Source organism: Prionailurus bengalensis, chromosome E3 (genome assembly GCF_016509475.1).
Source record: "Prionailurus bengalensis isolate Pbe53 chromosome E3, Fcat_Pben_1.1_paternal_pri, whole genome shotgun sequence".
Taxonomy (NCBI): Eukaryota; Metazoa; Chordata; class Mammalia; order Carnivora; family Felidae; genus Prionailurus; species Prionailurus bengalensis.
In genome coordinates this window covers 6117324-6140049 of record NC_057357.1, presented here as the reverse complement: position 1 = coordinate 6140049, position 22726 = coordinate 6117324, and the positions used below count along the sequence as shown (strand labels likewise).

The 22726-nt window shown below is 48.4% G+C and overlaps 1 protein-coding gene across 2 annotated transcripts in view; it reads right to left on the bottom strand.

Moving 5' to 3' along the window:
* Nucleotides 1–22726, bottom strand: part of LMTK2 (lemur tyrosine kinase 2) — an 80910-nt gene that overhangs the window by 6290 nt on the left and 51894 nt on the right. For both annotated transcript variants that reach the window (XM_043559664.1, XM_043559665.1), the window contains exons 8-11: nucleotides 14479–14563; nucleotides 13080–13201; nucleotides 7735–7884; nucleotides 2788–5770 (exon numbers count right to left, since the gene is read on the bottom strand). In XM_043559664.1, coding sequence (XP_043415599.1) covers nucleotides 2788–5770; nucleotides 7735–7884; nucleotides 13080–13201; nucleotides 14479–14563 — 3340 coding nt within the window. The remainder of the gene's footprint in view (nucleotides 1–2787; nucleotides 5771–7734; nucleotides 7885–13079; nucleotides 13202–14478; nucleotides 14564–22726) is intronic.

Here is a 22726-nt window from a genome sequence, read left to right as displayed (position 1 = left end):
AGTGGGTCAATGCCTTCTAGGACAAAAATATCAGCATTCTCCTTAGAATCTAAACAAGGACAGAATCATAAACACACTAAAGAATCAGTCAAAAAATCACTCTGCATACAAAGAATCAGGAAAACCTCAGTTCACGGCTGCCAATGCCACGATGACACAGATGCTGGGATTACCTTAAAGACTATTGTGAAAATGTTCCTACGAGCAAGAGCAAACGTTCTTGAAATGAATGCCAACCCAGAATAGTCTTGGCAAAAGAACAGATGATAAAAATAACAAAGTGCAAATTTCAAAACAGAAAAATACAGTAGCTAGAACTTAAAAAAATCCACTGGACGGACTCAGTAACAAGATGACAAAGAATGACTGAATTTGAAGGAGATCAACAGAAATGATTCAGTCTGAACAATGATGAAAACAGACACGGGAGAAAAAGCCAACGGGCCACAGACACACACAAGTCTGATCCCGGAGCACCAGAGGAGGGGACCCAGAGTGCGGCGAAAGAAAGCATTTGGGGACATAATGGCTGAAAACTTCTTGAATTTGGTGAAAGACATAAAACTACAGATTCAAGATGCTCAGCAAATTTGAAATGGGGTAAACGCAAAGAAATCCACACTCACGATCAAATTGCTAAGAGGAAAAATAAATTTTGCAAAGAAAAAAGTCCTGACAGCAAACAGACATAATGATACTGAGAGAAGAGAGTTGTCAACTCTGAACTGTGGATTCAGAGAAAATATCTTTAAGGAGTGAGGGAAACTAAGGTAATTTGTTGTCAGTAGATTTGATTTAAAAAAAAAAAAAAAAAGCCAAACGTCTTCAAACGGAAGGGAAATGATACCAGAAGGATCCTGGAACATCAAAAATGAAAAGAGAGAAACAGTAGAGCCCGCGTGGATAAACAGAACCCAATTTGTCACCTCCTGAGTTTTTTTTTTTTTTTTAAACATTTATTTATTTTTGAGACAGAGAGAGACAGAGCATGAACAGGGGAGGGGCAGAGAGAGAGAGGGAGACACAGAATCCGAAGCAGGCTCCAAGCTCTGAGCTGTCAGCACAGAGCCCGACGCGGGGCTCGAACTCACGGACCGTGAGATCGTGACCTGAGCCGAAGTCGGACGCTTAACCGACCAAGCCACCCAGGCGCCCCTCCTGAGTTTCTTAAAACATGTTTGATTGCTGGAAACACTGATCATGCAGAGCACCGTCGGACGGGGCTTTCAGAGTAAGCGCGTGGAATAATATACCAGACAGCAGTAGTAGGTTTTCTTTCCACTGGAAGTGGTACAGTACTGATTCTAAGTAGATCGTGACAAGTATGTATATTTTAATCCCCCAAACCATGACAAAACCTAAGATACGTAGTAAAAAAAATGCAATGATAAATTAAAAGGTAATATTAAAAAAGGCCTATCTGTGTTGACAGCTCAGAGCCTGGAGCCTGTTTCAGATTCTGTGTCTCCCTCTCTCTGACCCTCCCCCGTTCATGCTCTTGTCTCTCTCTGTCTCGAAAATAAATAAACGTTAAAAAAAAAAAATTTAAAAAAAAAAGGCCTAAATTACCACAAAGATGGGAAGAACAACCAAGTAAAAACAAACAGAAACGAAGAAAATGGTATGCCAAAATCCAAACAAGACTAATTTTATTAAATGTAAGTGGCCTAAAACCATCAATTAGAAGACAGGATTTTTCAGAAGAGATTTAAAAACTGATTTGCTACTCACAAGAAACTAACGTCAAACAAAATGATACACGTAGACTGAAAGAAGGTTGAAGAAAGAGATCTCATGCAAATGCCGATCAAAAGAAAGCTGGAGCGGTTACATGAATATCAGACGAGGGAATAAAGAAGGACGTTCTGTCACGGTAAAAGGTCATCTCAACAAGATCTAATGGTCTTAAACGTGCATGCGGCTAACAACAGAGCCGCAAAACAGAGGAAGCACAGACTAACAAACCGAGAGAGACAAATCCAGAATTGCAAGTCGGAGACTTCAACACCTCTCTCTCTTCTATCCGGCCACGGACGGAACTACCAGCACGCAGAAAAATCAGCACCTCAGCACCAGTGCAGAAGAACTGAACACCGCCCACCATCCAGATCCAACGGACATTCAGGCACGTTCTTTCAAGTACACGTGGAACGTTCACCAAGACAGACCGTAGCCTGGCTCCGAAACAAACCTTTTTAAGTTTAAAGGAACTGAAACCATATCAGACACGCTCTCTGACCATAACAGAATCAGACTAGAAATCAGTGACAGATATAAGAAAACCTTCAACCCTTCATTTTTAAAGTGGCTAAAGTCTGAGCTCGTGGAACAGGGCCCAGCAGGCACAGGAGGCCTGGAGGGCCACGGATTCTGCCGCTGCCGCTGCCGCTCCCTGGTCCCGATCCACAGGGACTGCCGGTGGCCGGCAACTCCGGGGCTACCTGTGAGCCACAGACTGTTCCGGCTTGCACCTGCATGCTGACCACCACTGCCAACTTCTGGGTTACGGAAATGCGGTGTGTAAAGCGCAGCCGACTTCAGCAGGCCTCTGCCGGCAGACCCAGAAAGGGCATCCGGGTCTCCTTCCCTTAACTCGACAGGACTTCCCTGTCCCACCTACACCTCTGCATATTCTTGGGAACCGTAACCAACCCCCAATTCCCATCTTTGGGGAATCCTAACACACTCTGCGGCCTCAAAGCGGCCATCAGGAAAACAAAGCGCACTCGATTTCCTAACACGTTCTGGAATTCCCCGAGACGACAACGTGCGGAGGTTAACAGATACCTGGTCAAACAGATAGACCGTGACATCATCAAAAAACGTCACCGCCTTCTTTTCTTTCTTCCAGTCGTCCGGCAGCTGGTCGATGGCGACAGAGGCCGCAGGTTTCAACAGGCTGCGCAGATGCCTCCCGTCCTCGTTGCTGAGGATCACGGGCACCGGGTGCTCGGTCTCGTCCTCCGACTCGGAGCTCAGGCTGTGCAGGTGAAACGCCCGCAGGTCTTCGTCCGAGTCGTCGCTGTTTTCGTCCTCCTCGTCGGCATCCATGCCGTCCTCGGAGAGGTCCAGCATGCCCGACACTCCAAGTTTCCCCAGGTACTTCCCTTCGACGTCCGGCTCCTTCAGCTTGGGGCCCTCGGAGTGGCCGCACGACGACTTCTCCGCCGTCACGTCTGCCGCGCTGCCGGGGCACAGGGTGGAACTCGCAAAGGCAAGGAGCTCGTTGGTGTTGGTTCCGGTGGAAGCGAGCGTGCAGGGGCGCTCCTCTGGTGCCTCGAAGTCATCACTGCTGCTCAGCTCGGAGTTCCCCAAACTCAAGGGACTGCCGGCCTCGTCTTCGGGAGGCGGCGTCTGTTTGGAAACGTCAGGTGGTGCCGGTTCCGAAGTGTCTCTGGACGCCGGGTGACCGGAACTGTGCGAAGCGGGGAGACAGCTTCGGTCTGGCTGGCCGTGGCTGGTTTCCAGGCAACTGTCCTGGGCGCCAGGACTCTGCTCCGGCACGACCGGCTCAGGCAGCGGCTGGTCCGTTACCGCCACCAAGGCCGAGGCCGAGGGTCCTGGGATGCCCTCGGACTTCTTGTCAGGCTCAGAGTCATTATCTGAGAAGTAGGCGGAGTCTCGGTACGAGCTCTGAGAGCCAGGCGCGAAAGTCTGCGAGGCCACTTCCGTACCCCTGTGGCCGTCGGCTGCGTCTGAGATGACGATGACCGGGTTGGGGGGCAGGGTGCCACGGCTGCCGTCGCCCGCCGTGGCCGCCTCCGCGGCCGAGGCGCCGTCGGGGGCGGGGTGCAGGGTCCATTCAGGGGACTCCAGGTTCTCTGTCTCGTAGCCACTGTCTGCAGGCTTATCGGGTGGCACGAGTTTCTGAGGAGTGTGAGAGCCTAAGGATCCCAATAAAACGTCACGGACATCCACCGAATCCAGAGAGTCCGGGGTCTCCACGGACTGTTCCGAAGTCGGAATGGGTGTTGACAAGCTGTCTTCTAGGAGGCTGTCTTGACTGGTCGAGTCTGAGGACAGGGCGGACACCAGGCCGCCCTCCTTGGCAGCTGCTTTACAATGCAGCTCACTCAGAGCGTCCGCACCTTCCGAACTTTTCTCCAGCACACGGTCAGCGTGTCGGTCTTCTGAGAGCGGCTGATTTGGGAAGTTCTGTCTCAATTCTGGAACACTGCTTCCTATACTCACCTCATTGGCAAAAATGTCATCAGTAAGAACCGGGTCACTCTTGGTCAGTGTCAAGGCCTCTTCGCTTTGGCGGGTCAGGTCCTGGGACCGGTCACCAACACCGGGTGCTCTGGCAGCCGCTGCGGGAGTTTCTACCGTGATGGTCACAGGGTCCGGATTCGTTTCTTGGCAGAGACCGTCTTCGTGGCTACGGACATCCGAGCATGTGGGTTCTCCCTGCTTCGGGGACGTCTCTGGAGGTAAGCGGGGAGATGTTCCTTCTGTCTCCAGCGAGGTAGGAGGTACCCGCGCTTCTGGGGAAGACTGTAACGAGGTGTTCAAAGTGCTGTCCTTGAACACGACACCTGCATCCTGACCCTTGGCGCTGAGGCTTTCCTGCAGCAAAGGAAAGCCTGGTTTGTTCTCGGCAAACTTCACTTCAGTACCTAAAGAGTTCCTATGTGGAGTTTCTAATATCGTTTCGGTGAAGCCAGCGTTTTTAAGTTCTGTTTGAAGATCATTTAGATGTTCTTTGTCAGACAGTGAGTCTTTTAGTAGGTTTTTCTCTTGAAGAAACAAAAAGTTTGCTGACAGCTCTTGAACGTTCAGTGGATCAAAATTATCTTGGTGCATGAGGGTTTCTGATAAGCAAAGAGGCTCGCCGTCAAAAAGCTTACGGGGCTTATCTTTCTCAAAGTGGCACGTTACAACGGACTCTCTGGAGTCGTCCGGACTTGAACCGAAAGCGGTCGGCTTCAAGTCGGTTTGAACTCCATTTAGTTCCATCAAGTCAAATATCTTTTGGTGACTGGGCAGATCCTCTGATTTGTCAAGATCACTAAATATACTGTTGAAAGGGCTCTCAGGGCCCCTGGGGACCTGTACATCCTCGGGTACACTGGAATCTTTGGGGTCTGCACCGCTTTGGAAGAAATCCTCATCTGTACTGGACTCCTCTAATTCAAGGTTCCGGAGTGTCAGGAGTTGGGGCGCCTCCTCGTGTATCCTTTCCGGGTTATCCATTTCAGTTGTGAGCAGTGCGGGTGGGTAATCAAGCTCCAAGTTGCTGCCGCCTTTTTCTTCCAACTGGATGTAATAGTCGCTTCCAACAGAAAGGTTGTGGGCATCAAACACAGGGACCACTCCGGGGGCCCCACGGGGCACATCCTGGCCACTGTCATCTTGTTTCCCTGGCCCGGGGTCTGAAAGTGAACTCTCAAAAACTTCAACTGGAAAGAAGATGCTCGTGTAGGACAAGGCTTCGTCCGGGGGGCCCCGACCGCGCTCGTCAAAGTGGTCGTGCTTGGCTGCCTCCCAGACATACTCAAAGCTCAGGCCCTGGCTGGTCTCGGTCACGGTGAGGACTTCCTCCACCTCACGACCCAGCCGGTCCCTGGCGAAGTGGTCGAGGATTGGGAATGCGGCATTACTTGAAGTGTCTCTGCTGTTTGTATTCGGTTTAAGAGCATTCCACTGCTGCTCAAAGTCGACTTCTGAGTCCCTTTGGCTTTGCATCCGCAGGTAAGTGAGCAACCTGTGCACGTCCTCGGCCGCTGGTCTCTTGTCCGGGGACAGCCAGCAGAACTGCAAAACTTCATACCTGGGCAACGATTCAGAGGTGATTAATGGAATGATGGTAAAACTGCTTTAAAACAAGAAAGGACTTCACGAGGACTCCCAAGCCAACTCGCACCTCAAAAGTTTCTATGCTATAATCACTGTCAGCCACATGAAGGATCTCGGTTCACGGTGAAATACACTGTGGCGCAAGAGGAAATGAAGAAACATAAACGTTGGGCCTACTAATTTTGTGTGTTCCCGGGACATGTCCCAGTATCAGTGTTTGTCATTTTCCTTCTGGTGTCTACCCAGTGACTTATCCCCTGAATTTAGAAACAGTTTTAACATGATCTCCTCTTTAAAAAATCGCCACAGGTGGTCTACGTGGTAAAGAATGCACTTGTCTTACGTTTTTTAGATTGACTCGTTTTATTTTGCAAGAATTCTCAGAGACAAATGCGGTAGTGACTAATCTCTAATTCCTCCCCCCACTGAAAAGTAACACTACGATCTTACGTAGCACGTGGTCTCCTTAGATCATAAAAGGGGCTGAAAGCGGAGGGAAACAGTAGAAAATGAAGTCCAAAGAAGAGAGCAAGGGGGAGCTGGGTCTTCGAAGGGTTGGCTGAATAGAGCCAACCTCCTACAACATAGCCATGAACAAAAGGGAAGACAAAGGCAACTTCAAAGTGTTAACTGTAGGCAGTATGTGTCAAGTTATTCCAGGTGAGACAGTTCGAGCGCTGTGGGAGCTGAGCACTGCTTCAGTGCATGGGGTTGCCTCGCTTCACGGGCAGTGCCTACTGGGCAGGCAGTGGTGTAGACAGAGGCTTAGAAAGAGGTGAACGTGATCCTGAATGGAAACGGAGTAAGAACTGGTCTGAAGACTCGTAAGAAGTAAATTTGTTTTGCAAATGTCAATATGCACTATGCAAATTAGCTTCTGCCGCCAATTTAAATATTACCCTTCCTATGCTCTTTTCTCACATATTAGGGATCACTTACAAAAATAGCCTCATTTTTTTTTTTAAGTTTATTTATTTTGAGACAGAGACAGAGCATGAACGGGGGAGAGGCAGAGAGAGAGGGAGACACAGAATCCAAAGCAGGCTCCAGGCTCTGAGCTGGCAGCACAGAGCCTGAGGTGGGGCTCAAACTCACGTGTGAGATCATGACCTGAGCTGAAGTTGGACGCTCAACCAACTGACTGAGCCACCCAGGCACCCGCAAATAGCTTCATTTTAAAACAATTCCACAATAGGAAACTCCCTAATGTTGACTTTTCTAATTGGTTCAGACTTCACATTTTTTCTTATTGCACAGAATACATAAACTCCTACCTGTTGTACACTTTTTCCAAAACTAACATTACATTTTTAAAATATATGTTAATTCTAAAATCAGTTGTGGGGCGCCTGGGTGGCTCAGTCGGTTGAGCGTCCGACTTTGGCTCAGGTCATGATCTCACAGCTTGTGAGTTCAAGCCCCACGTCGGGCTCTGTGCTGACAGCTCGGAGCCTGGAGCCTGCTTCGGATTCCGTGCCTCCCTCTCTCTCTCTGCCCCTAACCCACTCACATTCTGTCTCTGTCTCTCTCAAAAATAAATAAATCATTAAAAAAAAAAAAAATTAAAATCAGTTGTGAATGATACACAAATCTTGGCTTTTCACAACATTTATCGTTTAAAAACAGGGAATAAATATACTGGGGCGCCTGGGTGGGTCGGTAGGTTGAGAGTCCGACTCTTTCTTTTGGCTCAGGTCACGATCCCAAGGTCGTGGGATCTGGCCCTGTGTCAGGCTCCTCGATGAGAGCCTGCTTAAGATTCATATTCTCTGTCCCTCCCCTCACCTGTGCCCCTTCCTCCACTGGTGCTCCCCATCCCCTCTAAGATAATCAATCAATCAATCAATCAATCAATCAAAATGGGGAGTATACTACTAACACCCACAGACAGAGGATTTCCTTATCTTCTGAAAACAACAAAAAAGTAGAGTTACCCACCATCTGTCAGAATAAGGCTGCTCCAGCTGGGGCTTAGGGAGTTTTGTGTCTCTCTCTCGAATGACCTGATTGAGAACATCTAAGTTGGAGAGGTTGGAATAAGGCTGAGCAGCATTATCAAAGAGCTCCCAAAGTGTCACACCTAGGGACCTGTGGAAAAAAGGAAACAGTCATTTCCTCCTCCCTTTAGATGTCGAATTTTTAACACCCACATTTTTATTAGTGACTTTAAGAATAAAGTGTGTACTGAAAAGGTTATTAAAGATCGCTCTTTAACGTGATTTTTTAAAAAAGGCACCTTCAATACAATGAGGTCAAGTATGCCTCCTCACATTTGCTACAGAGTACTCTAGAAGCTTTGGCCAACGCAGAAAGGAAAACTTAAACAAGGAACGGGCATAAGTACAGATAAGAGCTAGTGTAACTGTCCACTTTGAAACTCAAGAAATTTTCTGGCACATCTTTAGAACGATGTAAGAGTTCAGTAAAACGGTGAGATACAAGAGGAACATCCTGAGGCAGACAAAGAAATCCCGCTCGCGACAGTCGTAAACAGTTGGGTTTGGCTGCTGTTTCGGAGGGGCTTCTTCCCATCATCCCGCCAGCTACCCGTGGGCCAGAAGAGGCCACCTGCCGGAGCCTCCAGGCCCACGGCTGTTACCACAGGCAGAAGGGAATGCCCCCTCCTGGGACCCATCCCCCTCCCTCACACCAAGTCCTCTGTCGCCACGGACACAGCCTCTGCGGCTCAGCCAGAGGGACACTTACTCTCCACCTCTAAGCAGTCTCTGCGTCTCCACCTGGGTCTTACAGCATCTCCTGGCCACTGCAATGGCTCCCAAGCCTGGCTGACTATCTGTGTCATCTGGGAACCCCCCACCCCAAGGACTCTCACGTGATAATGTAGGTGTGGCCTAGGAAACTGCATTTAAAGGGGCGCCTGGGTGGCTCGGTCGGTTAAGCAGTTAAGTGTCTGACTTCGGCTCAGGTCACGATCTCGTGGTTCGTCAGTTCGAGCCCCACATCGGGCTCGGCGCTGACAGTGCAGAGCCTGCTTGGGATCCTCTCTTTCTCTCTCTCTCCCTCTCTCTGTCCTTTCCCCCACTCACGATTTCTCTTTCTCTCAAAATAAAAAAATAAACTTAAAAAAAAAAAAAAAGTTCCCTAGTGATTCTGACATCCAGCCAGGTTTGGGTGTGGATGGTTTACGTGACCTGGGATCGAGGCCTCCAGCTGTTTGTTTGAATAATAAACCGCATTAAATAAATACGTTTATTATCTGATACTGTACAGTACAACGTAACTTATGAGTTAATTTACGTTAACTTCACAAATCAGTGAAAGAAAGCACATTCAGAATCTAAGTTGAGAGATCACTTCTGTCAGAGGAAACAAAATAGACCCAAATCTCCCAACTCAACTCAAGAAGGAGAACACACCTTCTCGCCGGCACAGACCTGCCAGAGGCAGAGGGTCGTTCTGGATACAAAACAAGTTTAAGATGCTATCGATGACTTTAGGGAGCCTACAATTTAAGTGAGGAAAATAAGAAATTCGCGCTACAGCCGGTGTGAGCTTGGGCACATGACCCTACCCGTCGCAACTCTCCAAATGCCTGCTCTAAAACTCCCTCTCCCGAGAAGGCCCGTTCCCAAACCAAAGCCCTCGCCGGCCCCCGGCTCACCCTGTTGTTCAGGAAGCTTGACGAGTGGGCTTTCTCGACTCCCCATCCCACACCTCTAACGTCTCCGGTCTCCCTTTCTCATCTCCTCACACAGGCCACAGAGAAGAGCCGTGTCCCCTCATCAAGGTCCGTCCCTGCCCCGGGGCTCTCTGTGCTACGCTGTGCAGTCTCCTGCAGGACAGCCGCCGTCAGTCACGGCCCCTCACCCCTAGCTGCGGAATTCTTTACCTTGAACTGGCCCTTGCCTCCTCGAGTACCACTGGCCTCCTCCTTCTGGGCAGAAAAATATCCTGGGGGGTCTTACCCACTCTTCCAGCAAAACTCTCTGAGAGAGGTCCCTCCCGTCCCCCCTGGCACAGGGCAGCACGGCCCCTGCCGCAGGCTGACGTCGGCAATGCTGCCCGCCCTACCGCTAGACTTGTCACGGTGTCAGAAACCAGGGATGGGCTCTGTGTCCAGGAGCACAGGCTAAGCTCTCACGTTAAACACCCTGCTAGGAATAGTAAAAATTTGGACAAAACATTAAAATTATCTTTTTAAAGGCATCACAGATGAGATAAGATAGCATGGAATTACCAGGAAAAACCCTAGAACTTGAAGAGCTAAGGAGAATACTAAAACCACCTCTGAGGGGCCGCTGGGTGGATCAGTCAGTTGAGTGCCTGACCCTTGATTCTGGCTCAGGTCATGATCTCATCGTTTGTGGGATTGAGCCCCACACGCCAGGCTCCAAGCTGTCAGCACTTGGTATTCTCTCCCTCTCTCGCTGTCCCTCCCCCCACCAAAATAAATAAATAAACTTGAAAAAAAGATAGAGGGGCACTTGGGTGGCTCAGTCTGTTAAGTGTCTGACTTCGGCTCAGGCCACGATCTCACGGTTCGTGAGTTTGAGCCCTGCATTGGACTCGGTGCTGATAGCTCGGAGCCTGGAGCCTGCTTCGGATTCTGTGTCTCCCTCTCTCTCTGTTCCTCCCTTGCTCGTGCTCTGTCTCTGTCTCTCTCTCTCTCAAAAATAAACAAACATTTCAAAAACAATGGAACCACCTTTGAGCTGGTGCATTTGCTGAATCACAGAACTTGGGCTTTTGTGGTCTTGGTTTACAAAGCTCAATGGGGATGGTGGGGGTGGTGAACAGGCCAAAGCCCTGGGCCTGTCCAAAGTAAGGGGAATCACAGAGAGACCTCCTCACCATAAAAATAAGCCTGCCCCCACCCCCTCCAGGAGCCTGAAAGGCAAGCTGACTTGGCACTGAGGGGCTCTGAGTAAGTGTTTGCGTGTGTGTGTGTGTGTGTGTGTGTGTGAGAGAGAGAGAGAGAGAGAGACTGTGTGTGTGTGTGTGTGTGTGTGTGAGAGAGAGAGAGAGAGAGAGAGAGAGAGAGAGACTGTGTGAGTGTGTGTGTGTGTGTAAGGGAGGGTTGGCCCCTAACAAGCTGTAACCACAGAGCTGCCCCTTGATTGGATCTGCAGCCCAAATTCACATCACCTGAGTGGTCAAAAAAACCCTCAAGCTGAATATGTAAAGCACAGTCCCCTTACACGCCAGGACAATCCTGGTATCCGACACACGTAAGTAAGTGTAGATCCTCTCGGGAGGAATGCTCCTCAATTCTCGGTTTCCGAGATCCTCACCCCAAGGAAACGAGGCAGCATCAAGAACCAGCAAGATCAAATCCACAAAGACTTCAGATACTGGAATCACCTGACACAGATCACAACCCAATTGTTAAGAACACTGGGACAGGTTTTAAAAAATCCAGTCGACTTCCTCCAACTGAAAAGTCAACAGCTGAACCATAGAACTTAGTAGACAGATTTAACAGAAGAACAGACACACTTGAAGAGAGAGTTTTAAAGAGAGACAGAATTAGTGGCTGGAACACAGGTCTCGAAAATTACCTAGAGTGTGGCACAGAGAGTCAGAGAGACAGAGTGTAAAAAGGAAGAGATTAAGAGACAGAAGGCCGAGCAGGAAGGCAAAAAACACACGTCTAATTAGACTTCCCAAAGGACAGAAATGGAGCAGAGGCAGTACTTGAAGGGTAAGGGCTGAGAACACCATCAAACTACAGATTTGAAAAAGCCAAATAAATCCCAAGCAGAAAAACATAAGAAATCCACACCCATACCCATCAGAGTGAAACTACAAAAACAGAAGACAGAAGAGTTTAACAGCAGCCAGACAGCAGAAGTCACATTACCTTCAAAGGGCTTAGGGAGACTTACAGCTGACTTCTCAATAGCAACAATGGAAGCCAGAAGACAGTAGAATGATCTCTTCAATATGCTGAGAGAAAGTAACTGTCATCCAGTAAAAATATATTTCAAAAACGAGGACAAAATAAAGGTATGTTCAGACGCACAAAAACCCGAGGGTCTGTTACCAGCAAGGAGGCCCTCACTACGGGAAATTCTGAAGGACGTACTTCAGACAAAGGGCGAACGATCCCAGATGGAATGTCTGAGATTTAAAAGCAAAAAAGAAAAGAAAAGAGAACTTAGAGCAAAGGGATTTGATTACGTGGATCAACCTAAACAAAAAACCGCTAAAAAACAAAACAAAACAAAAAAACCCCAAAATCCAAAAACCAAAAAAACAAAAAAATAATAAGAAGAACAATGTCTTGTGAGGGTAAAAGAAAAAAAAAAAAACCCCAGCAATTACGTATTGTGTGCATGCGTGTGCATACACGCGTGGGGGGGGGGGAGGTGTACAATCAAACCAAGTTAAAGTCTGTTTAAAGTATCCTGAGGGCCTTGCAATGTTCAGAGAGAGAGAGAGGGCCAAGACACAAACTGATATATTAGACTACAATAAGTGGAATACACGTTATAACTTCTAGGGTAACTTTTAATAAAAGTACAGGACTAGAGTATACAGCTCCCAAACTAACAGGAAAAAGAAGTTAAAAAAAAATCAATCCAGATGAAGGCAGGAAGAGGAAAAGAAAATAGAAAAGGCAGGATAACAGTACAAAAAAATGTGTACACAAATTAAGAAAGCTGTAACAGAAACTGTTAGTCAAGGACGTAAATGCATTTCTTTTTCAACTTCCATTAAACGGATCTCCTACAAATCACAGTATTACATAATGGTCCAAACTTCTGTTTTTTTCGTTCACTGCAGTCAATATTTAAAACGTCTATTATGGGGCGCCTGGGTGGCGCAGTCGGTTAAGCGTCTGACTTCAGCCAGGTCACGATCTCACGGTCCGTGAGTTCGAGCCCCGCGTCAGGCTCTGGGCTGATGGCTCGGAGCCTGGAGCCTGTTTCCGATTCTGTGTCTCCCTCTCTCTCTGCCCCTCCCCCGTTCATGCTCTGTCTCTCTCTGTCCCAGAAATAAAAAAAATAAATAAATAAAATTTTTAAAAAAAGATAAAAAAAAAATAAAACGTTCATTATACTGTAGGCCCTACAGTCGACACAGAAAACAGACCCGGTTCCTACATGTATGGACCTTATTACTGTTGAACGGGTAAGAGAAAAGTTAATGATATCACAGTTGTGATAATTGCTAGGATGTCAATAAACTGTCTTTTTCACACCATCGGGCGCTCCTGCGTTCCTACATCTTATTCAACTACTTCTCCTTAAGCACTCAAGGAGAAAGAAGGTAAGTCTTGGCTACACAAAAGTCGGACAGAATGGCAAATCAGGACGTACCAGATATTACTATATTTCGTTTGATCCGCAGTTAGTAGTCTGTCTTGAAAGCTGGTTACTAGTTCTGGAGCAGTCCATCGCAGAGGGAAAATTTTTTTATCATCTGCTTCAATATAATCCTCCTGTTTTATTAGAAAACATACGGAATTTTTAATTCTATTATGGTTTTTTTTTTTTTAGCGAAGTCAATGATTTAATACCAGGTCATTCTCAGAAAACAAATACTCAACCCAAAAGACACATCAGACAAAGAAGTGGGCGTCAAGAGAGATTTTCTGGGCAGGAGGTGGGTGAGGTTTTTCTCTGAAGCCTCCTGGGCTCCATGAGCTGCTTTCTGAGCCATGAACGCTCGCCCAGCCATGAACCTTCCTTCCTGGAAAAGGAAGGTACGCCACGTCGGATGCACAGAACACAGACTCTGAGCAAAACATCTTTTAAAACATGCTGGGCCTTATGCCCCAAGTAGGACAGCAGTGCCTACGTTACTGAATAAAAGCACAGACTTGAGAATGACACAGACTGGGTTGTAAGTCCAGGCTCAACCGTTCACCTGCTGGCTATCTGACCCTGGGCAGCCAACAAATACGCCAATAAGCCTTTTTCTTTATCTGTTAAATGGGGATCATACAATTCCCACCTCCCTTTATGGTGAGGATTAAATGAGATAATGCCCGCAATTACTTCATGGTGCCTGGTAGACACCAAGGGCTCAAGACACTAGAGGTACCGTGTAGACAAATAACCAACTTATATTTGCATAATGTACTTCAGTTACAAAATACTATGAAAATATGACCCCGGGGTCCTCACAAGAACCCCGTAAGACAGAACAGACACGACCCTCGTGTCACTGCTGCTGGCGTGGAGCCAGGACAGTCACATTCTTTGCCCCACGTCACACTACCTCATGCAGTTGGGCTACACAAAAACAAGTGAAAACCTCAACTACCTCTTACCTTCTTTGGAGATACAGTTATGGCAGAGTTTAAAAATCTAAACTTCTAAGCTTACTCAATTTGGGCCAAAACTCTACTGGAGAAATATTGATATGACATGCACGGTATTATTTTTTGATACAGGTGGTCATGAATCATTGCCCATTGGTTCGTGCTAAAATTTATTCTGCACCATCAAATTACATCAATTACACAGTGTAAAAGTCTTTTTACGCAAAGCCTTTGGAAAGCGGTCACAAAACCTCAGCACAGAGCCACTCATCTCGACAAACTGCTCGTCAGAAGCCAACACTACCGTTAAAATGAACAAACCGCTCTCCAGAAAGGCACCGTAGCCAAGATCTTACCCTCCTTTGACGAACAGGGTGGCATCTGTGATATGACCACCTCGGGGCTATGAAATCAAATCAGCTTCAGGAGAGAATCTTTAAACCTTGGCTTACCTTGTACCTGCTGAGTCCTATCCCATAATCTCCCACTTTCACATTTAGATCCGAGGTAAGGAAACAATTCCGCAGGGCTAAATCACTGAAAACAGAAAGAGGGATGTGAGCATGAGGACAACGGGAACCCGCAAACAGCACAGTGTGACCTCAGATTTGCTACAAAGCAGAGTGGTGTGCTGGGCTCCCTGGCTCCATAACGTTTTAGATTCTTTTTTGACGGGAAAGGGATTATATGTCACGTTCTTTGTTCCTTAAGTCCCTGGTGACGATCAGATGGTTTTACAAACAACTGCTAAGGTTAAACGCTGACCACGTCTTTACCTTGTGCTGTGTCAATACCAGATCAATGGCTCATTTCCCAATGTTTTAAGAGTGACCGAGAATTCTAAAATACTAAATTGTCTGAATAGTTTTTTACGGTAACTTGTATTACTTGAGTAACAGTCTAGCGGTAGTCTGTTTATTAGGAGTATAGATGAATAAAGTTACAGCCTCGAGCACCTAAAGTTAATCTACATTATTAAAAATGTTTGCTTTTTAACTTTTTTTCCTCAAAGACATGTGAGCATTCTAAGGAGGCCCTTTCCAAATTACTTCTTGCAAACCTCACCTCTCCACAGGTAGGTAAAGAACACATTTTCAGGACTTGCTTAAAACAGTTCGTTTGTATCGTTGATTTAAGAACATGTTAATGCTCAAAAACATACCCAGTGAAAAGTAAAAACTGCTTTTTCGGAAGGAACTTTCCATACAGACAACAGAGTCAACACTTCGGATTTTGGTATAAGCCCTTTATCATCTTTTAATCTTTTTTATCTTTTTAATCATCATTCGGCATAGGAATTAAAAAGTCCACTAAGTCAAGACAGAAAAGCATACTGAATTTCGTTTCAAATCATAAAGTTATCAGAAACTGGATTTCTGTGGTCCAAAACTCCACATGTCTGTCTTCCTCTGACCGTAGGAGACAATCCTATAGTGATTCCATTCTTATCTTCAAAGCTTCCATGTGGGGAACAGGACGCTAATGAGGCTGGTGACGGCAGCACTGATTCAGGCACACATCAGTGGCTGTTATTTGCAAAGCACTCACTCTACACGGGCACTTCTCCGAGCTCCAGCCACGTATTAACACATACACTCTTCACGACGAACCTTTGAGCCGGATGCTATCATGCTCCTTATTTACAGATGAGGAAGCAGGCCTAGGAGCAAAGGAACACCCCTAGGGTGGCAGAGCCAGCGAGAGGCCGTCCCCACCAGTAACTGCCAGCGACAACACGTCAGGCCAGCAAGCAGAGGGCTGTTTCATGCGTACGGCTGGTCCTCGATGAACAGGTGCGGACTGAGACCTCCAACGGGTTATGTTCAACTCTTCTCTACGCTATGTTTGCTAGTGGTAATTTTCAGTGTCCATTCAGAAGCTTTCGGGCCTGTGGGGTCTGGGAGCAACGGAGAAACTCCCAATCTTTTTTTTTTTTTTTTTTAGTATTTGTTTATTTTGAAGGTGAGAGAGTGCGTGCACATGTGTGGGTGAGGGGCAGAGAGAGAGAGGAGATAGAGAATCCCAAGTGGGCTCTGTGTTGTCAGCACACAGTCTGACGCAGGGCTTGATCCCATGAACTGTGAGATCATGACCTGAGCCAAAATCAAAAGGTGGACATTTAACCGACTGAGCTACCCAGGTGCTCCAAGAAACTTCCCATCTTGTTTTTCAACGTTCATTTGTTTTTGAGAGAGAGAGAGAGAGAGAGAGAGAGAGAGAGAGAGAGAGGCACAGAGAGAGGGAGACTGAGGGTCTGAAGTGGGCTATGAGCTGACAGCAGAGAACCTGACACGGGGCTTGAACTCACAAAGATGGAGCGATCACGACCTGAGCTGAAGCTGGGCATCCAACCGACTGAGCCACCCAGGTGCCCCAAAACTTCCAATCTTAAGAAAATTAGTCTCCTTGTTTGGAACGAAGGAGGCAGGAGGGAGGAAGAATCAATACACCATTCGAGAGCAGGGAAGCGGACACACCTCCAGGCAGGTAGCACCGTGCGCGGGACCGGCAGCCGCAACAGGACAGGGCCGTGGGTTCCGCCAGCAGAGGTTCGGTGTCGAGCACCCCTGACGGGCATTTCCGCAGTCTCTGTTGACAGATCCTTCTTAACCTTCCCCACGTCCCCCTCCTCGGGCCGGAGTTAAAAGCCAGGTGCCTCATTCCACCAAGGCCCCGTGCGTGCCGCCTGACGCTGGCGGGGGCACCTGCAGAGGCCTCGGCGCCTTCCCCGCAGGCCGTCCGTCCGAGCGGCTCCTGGGCCGCTCCGCTTCCCCGCTCCTCACGCCCGCTCAGTGCAGGTCCTGACACACATCGGACTCGAGGGCTACAGAAAAGACGAAAAGTTACAGAAGCGAAAGGCCACGGCTCTCACTGTAAAAGGCATCCTAACACTCAAATACGACCCGGCCGGTGTTCTCAGGGAAACGCTCCTCGTCGCCTGGAAACCGAAGCGATGAGGCCAAAAACGGGGGTGCGGCTGGGGGGGCTTGCACACCTGCCCCCTGCCTCCACCCCACACAGACCCAGAGCCACACACGGCCCAGGGGGAAAAGCGGCAGACAAAGGCGACCCGGGGCAGGTCACTTAACACATCAGAGCCTCGGTTTCCGCAGGAACAAACAGGGACGCACACTCACAAGCTTTCGCAGGGGTTAAAATAAAGCTACATACGAAAGGTCTCTAATTTGACGCAAAATCGCTACAAACCTTCTCTGAAGCCCAACAGTATGCAAAGCAAAAGACCAGAAAAACACAAAGCTGTAACTTAACGGCACAGGTAATTCTTGACGTCAATGGCTGCTTTGGGTCGGGGAATACAAACATACGCAGCGTATTCTCCTTCAAGTTGAAAAACAGGTCTGGTGGTGAGGGGGCCAGACGATCCGGCCCCGACAGGCTCTGTCTGGCTCGGTCCCCACGGCCGTCGCCTCTGCTGTGTGAGTGGAGCAGGCCGACACGGGAGGCGGGAACCCACAGATCTGAGGAGTTCCCCACCCGGGTTCACCAGGAAGCATGGCTGCTTGCTCTCAGCTCACACCAGAGCTAGTGTTAACCCATCTCCAGAAGGACTGCTCCACTGGAAACAGCTCGGTGGGGCCGGAGCCATTTTCAAAATGGCTCTATTTATGTTACCTACACTCTCCTGAGACGGCCCAACTCCGGACAAAAAGAGTAACAGACGGGAAGCAAAGTTACTGAAACTTCGCACTGAATATTCTTCTAGGGCGTGACGTACATTATCTTAAGTCATCTTGACAAAGCACTTCAGGAAAAAGATTATCCCTTCACAGAAGAGACAGGGTCGGAAGTATTAAAGGTCGGGGCGTATCTTCTGACGAGCGCTGAATTAACAACTTGAGCCCCAAACCCCTGCTTTGCTCACAGCGCTCTGCCTCTGGCAGCCGTGAAAGTGTTAAAATAATCATTCCATGGTTCTGAAGAAACTGCAGGATGTGGCTCAGAAAGGTGCGAGCACAAGACGAAAGCAAACGGGTTCTGAAACGGCACCCAGGACACGGTCTTGACCGCTTTTGCTCCTATTTACTAGGTAAGTCCTTGCTAGCTGAACCACGCTGCATTTAGTGAGCGCCCGCTGCATGCCAGGCACCCGCCAGGCTCTGCGTGTACACAGAACACCTGGACCGTGAAACGCTGGGTGGGCCCTGGGGAAAAGGTTTGGCCAGGATGCCGTCCACCACCGACGGCCTGGGCTTTGAGGCCCGGGGATCATACCAAGCCTTCAGTTCTCTGCTCTCCCCAGGGCTGGGCCACAGCTGACACTGAGGTGGATGGTCAGGCTGCTAGGGGTCTCCACCCCTGGTTATGGCTCATCCCCTCACCGGAAACAATGACCAGACTGCACAAAATACATAAGGAAGCGGTTTTCAGGTCCCGCACAGCGGACAGCCCAGGGCTCTGACCCTGAAGAGAAACCAAATACCAGAGGTGAGCTCCACATGCGCTCCAGCTTTCCGTTGAGGGTCCTTCCCAAACCACGGCACAGATGCAGAGCCCAGAGAGCAACAGCCTCCTTGGACGGCAGAAGCAGAGGCTGCTGGAGAGGCTGAACTGTAGGGCAAGGTGTAAGGAGAGGAGGGGTAAGCGGAGAGAGCACGCGAGGGCCCCTCTGAGTCTTGTCTGCGGCCACCTCCTGAGCTGCGGTCCCCTGGAAGAGAACGAGGGGCTGACAGAGGACACTCCCCAGAGCCAGCTAGACGGTCAGCGTGGAGCGACTGCCCTCAACACCCTGGTGGCGCCCCTCAAAGTCCTTAAGAAGGAGGGGCCTCTGACATAAGGCAGGGGATCCTCTGGGCCTGTCCTGAAGACATCCAAACCAGGGCGGGGCCAAGCTGCCAACGAACTGCCTTCCGGACACAACCGCATCACACTCGGTGCGTCAGGATCACGAAGAAGGTGAGCGAAGACGCAGTAGACCTGCGGTGGGGCCGGTACTCCCCATCACACAACTCCCAGAATCCAAGCCGGGGCTAAAAGGCCACATCAGGTCAGGGTCAGAGAAGGCCGGCGTGTTTCAGGTGTGCACGTTTTAGCAAGTGACAAACCAGCGGGCTTAAGAACACAGCACTACACCATGGGTCCCAGAACACTGACTTTCCCAAAAGGCCCAGGACCATCTAGAAAAATGCAACATCCACTACATTACTTAGCACTGATGGTTTTAAACTGACACCTAGGGTCCCAAGGCAAAGTGGCCCTCCCCTCGAAGACACCCACTTTCACCTTCCCTCTGCTTCTCGCACACGCTCCTCCTGCGGTGCGCATCGCTTCCCTGGCGTGGCCGGCCCCCACCTCCAGCTCTGTCCTCCCTAACCCTCTCTGCACAGCATACCTGCATTTTGCATTAACTGGGTTATTGGAATACTAGGCTTTTTCTAAGGCTTCCTGAAGCACAGCTTTTTAATTTTTTTTTTTAATTAAAAAAAATTTTTGGGGGGGGCCGCTTGGGTGGCTTGGTCGGTTAAGCGTCCAACTTCGGCTCAGGTCTGATCTCACCGTTAGTGAGTTCGAGCCCCGCATCAGGCTCTGTGCTGACAGCTCAGAGCCTGGAGCCTGCTTCAGATTCTGTGTCTCCCTCTCTCTCTGCCCCTCTCCCCCACTCTTGAAAATAAATAAACGTTAAAAAATGTTCCTCCCCCAGCTCCACCCTCCAGGTAACATGTTTCAACAGACTGGTAGCTATAATCTTTTTGTACTTTTCCCGTATACATAGTATACACACAAGAAGGCATTTGCTCTATGCGACATTACGCCCACCTCTCTACGTCCTCGCTTTTTTTCATTTTTTACTCAACAACATCACACAATGCGGAAAGCCCTCGGAGTCACCAGCACAGCAGCTGTCCCTCCGGTAGCCGCGTGGTACTTCCACAGTGCCGGACGGACTGAGATGGGTTCTCGCTCCCCACAATGAAGCTTGCTTTGTTGTGGTTTTTTTGTTTTGTTTTGTTTTGCCGCCCCTTCAGACGACACGGTGCAGTAACAGATCGTTCTCATCCATGTCCTTAAGTTCCAGGGCTTCCATGTCCTAGGGAAGTGAGTCTAGCAGGGGGTAAAGGGAACGTGGATTTCTAATTATACAGCTCCCGCCCTGAAAGCTCTTCAAAATTTGTAATGATTTACACGCAATTCAGGAAACTCCCCCACATCCCTACCAGCAACAGACGCAGGGGCTCCTTTAGTTCTGAGGTTCTGTGACTTTGACCTGCGTGTCCCTAGCTACTGAATGTGATCATCCTCCCGTCCGCTGGCCCGGCCCTGTCTCTGCCCGTCTTTCTAGGGGTCGATGTTCTCTCGCCAATTCTGAGGCCCGCTGTGTATCGTGAACGTTCGCCCCCCGGGCCGCTCCTTGCGTTGGCAGCTACATCTTCGCAGGTGTGTCGTCCACGGACTTTGTCGCGGTGTCTGTTGCCACACAAAATATTTCATTTGCAGAGAACAGTCAGCCTCTGATGTAGTATCTATCCTTTATTTTACAACTCCCAGGCTTCCTACCTCAGGAAAGGAAGACCTTCCCAGACAGGAGGTCTTGCTCATCCCTCGGTAACACATACCCACAGCCTTCTGGAATTTTGCCGGAATCACCTTTATTTCTTACGTCTTTATTTTTATATACAGGGTGGTGCAGAGGTCCAGTACTTTCACCGATAGGTAGCGACCTATGCCCACATTGGATAGGGAAGCCACCTTTTCCCCAGTGACAGGAACATCACTTTGCCATACATGAACTTGCTCCTCATACTGGCCACTGTCCACTTACCTGTTTCTCCATCGAAACCGTCCTGATCTCTATCTCAGTGGCTGACTTTGAGTTCTGATACCTCGTAAAGCAAGCCTCCCTTGCTGCCCCAATTCACCTCTTTTTCATACTTCACTGGCTCTTCTAGACATTTATTTTTCCATATAAAGCTGAAGATAATTTCACCCCCCCTCCAAAATCGTGTGAGGATTCTTACTGGCATTGTTTTTGAAGCTTACTTCTCAATTTTGAGTTGACGGACATCTTTGTGCTGCCTGCCTTCCCACCATAAAACGGGGCACATCTCTCCATCTGCTCGCGTATTTTACGTCCTTCAGTAAGACTGCATAGCTGTCTCCACGCAGTCCTGTGTCTTTCTCACATAAATTATTCCCAAGTAATTTATAATGAATGATAACAAATAGTTTTGTGGCACTGGTAAAAATGGGATGGGTTTTCTGGCCTCACTTCCAGGTATACTTTAGTATATCTATAAGCAAGCTAAATTCTTATTGATTTTGTTTTTTAAAGAAACTAGTATCTTGCTACCAGTAAAAAAGGGTGCCCAGTGAGTGCTTAGGGTAGTTCACTGGCTCAGAGTGTGGGCCTCGGAGCCCCCAGCTCTGGTTTTGAACCCCAGCTCTGCTCTATGACCAGGATCTTATGAGTGAAGAACACGAGGCTAGAAGAGGTGAGGCCCTGTGCCTGGGGCCCTCATTACTGGTCAAGTGTCTGCAGACTTGTAGCTCAAGCCAGATTCCACAGCCTGTATAAGGAAAATCCTTAGATTTGCATCATAAAAGCAAAGTGACAGTACAATTGTGTCTTCTTTTCATTTAACACCACTAAGGGCCAGATGCTACAGGTGGCTTTGATAGAAGATTATCAATTAGGGAGAGCCCCCCCTTGACTTGCTGGATGGGGGCTGCCCAATTCATGAATAATTTAATAAAGCCAATTAGATCTTCAAAAGTAAAATAAAATAATCAAAAGAATTACAGCAATCATATTTATTGCCATACGAAATTTTTTTTCCTTAAAGACTAATCTTTAGAATACGAAACATTAGAAGGAATTTGAAAAGATAAAATTTGAAGATTTACATGCACACAAATTAATGAAATCTCCTAATAACACACCAGCTGAAAGATCTGCTCATGCCAGCTGTGCAGCACAAGCCGATTAGTAACCAGACTTTCTAATCTTTACCAGTGTGAACACCCACAGTACAATTTAAGAAAAACTAATGTAAAACAGAACCTAACCCTAGTGTTTATCTATCATGCTCCTGCAACCCTGGATACCCACACTCTGAGAGCCGGAGAACCTCAGTGTTTCTCAGCAGAAGGTAACCTTAACTTTAAAACAGGGAAAATCCTGGGGTGTCTGGGGGGCTCAGTCAGTTAAGCGTCCGACTCTTGGTTTCGGCTCAGGTCGTGATCTCACAGTTCGGGAGTTTGAACCCCATTGCACTATCAGCACTATCCCTGTTTGAGATTCTCGCACTCTCTCTCTCTCTCTCTCTCAAAATAAATAAATAAATAAACTTCAAAAAATATAAATAAACCAGGAAAATCCTAAGAAGGCTCACGAACGATCCAGGTACTCCATCCCTCAGCTACCTGAGGCACCATGAGGCCCAGGCTACTCACTAGAACCTCTGTGCACTTAGCTCATGGTGGTGACCTGTGGCATCTCACTGGAGCGGCTCAGGAAGCCTGACGGGCAGGGGACGGGAAGTCCCAGGCTCTCGGCCAGAGTGGCGGAATGGTGTGGAACGTAACCCGCTGGCAGCTTCTGCTGTTGACATGGCCTTCACGGATGTCACATGTAAGCTTCGGAGATGGAGGCTACCTAAGACCCAGGCATAAGTCTCCTCTTAAACAATAAGCAAAAATAAAATTTAATTGCGGGTGCTTTACTAGATCAGTTTCCAAACATAG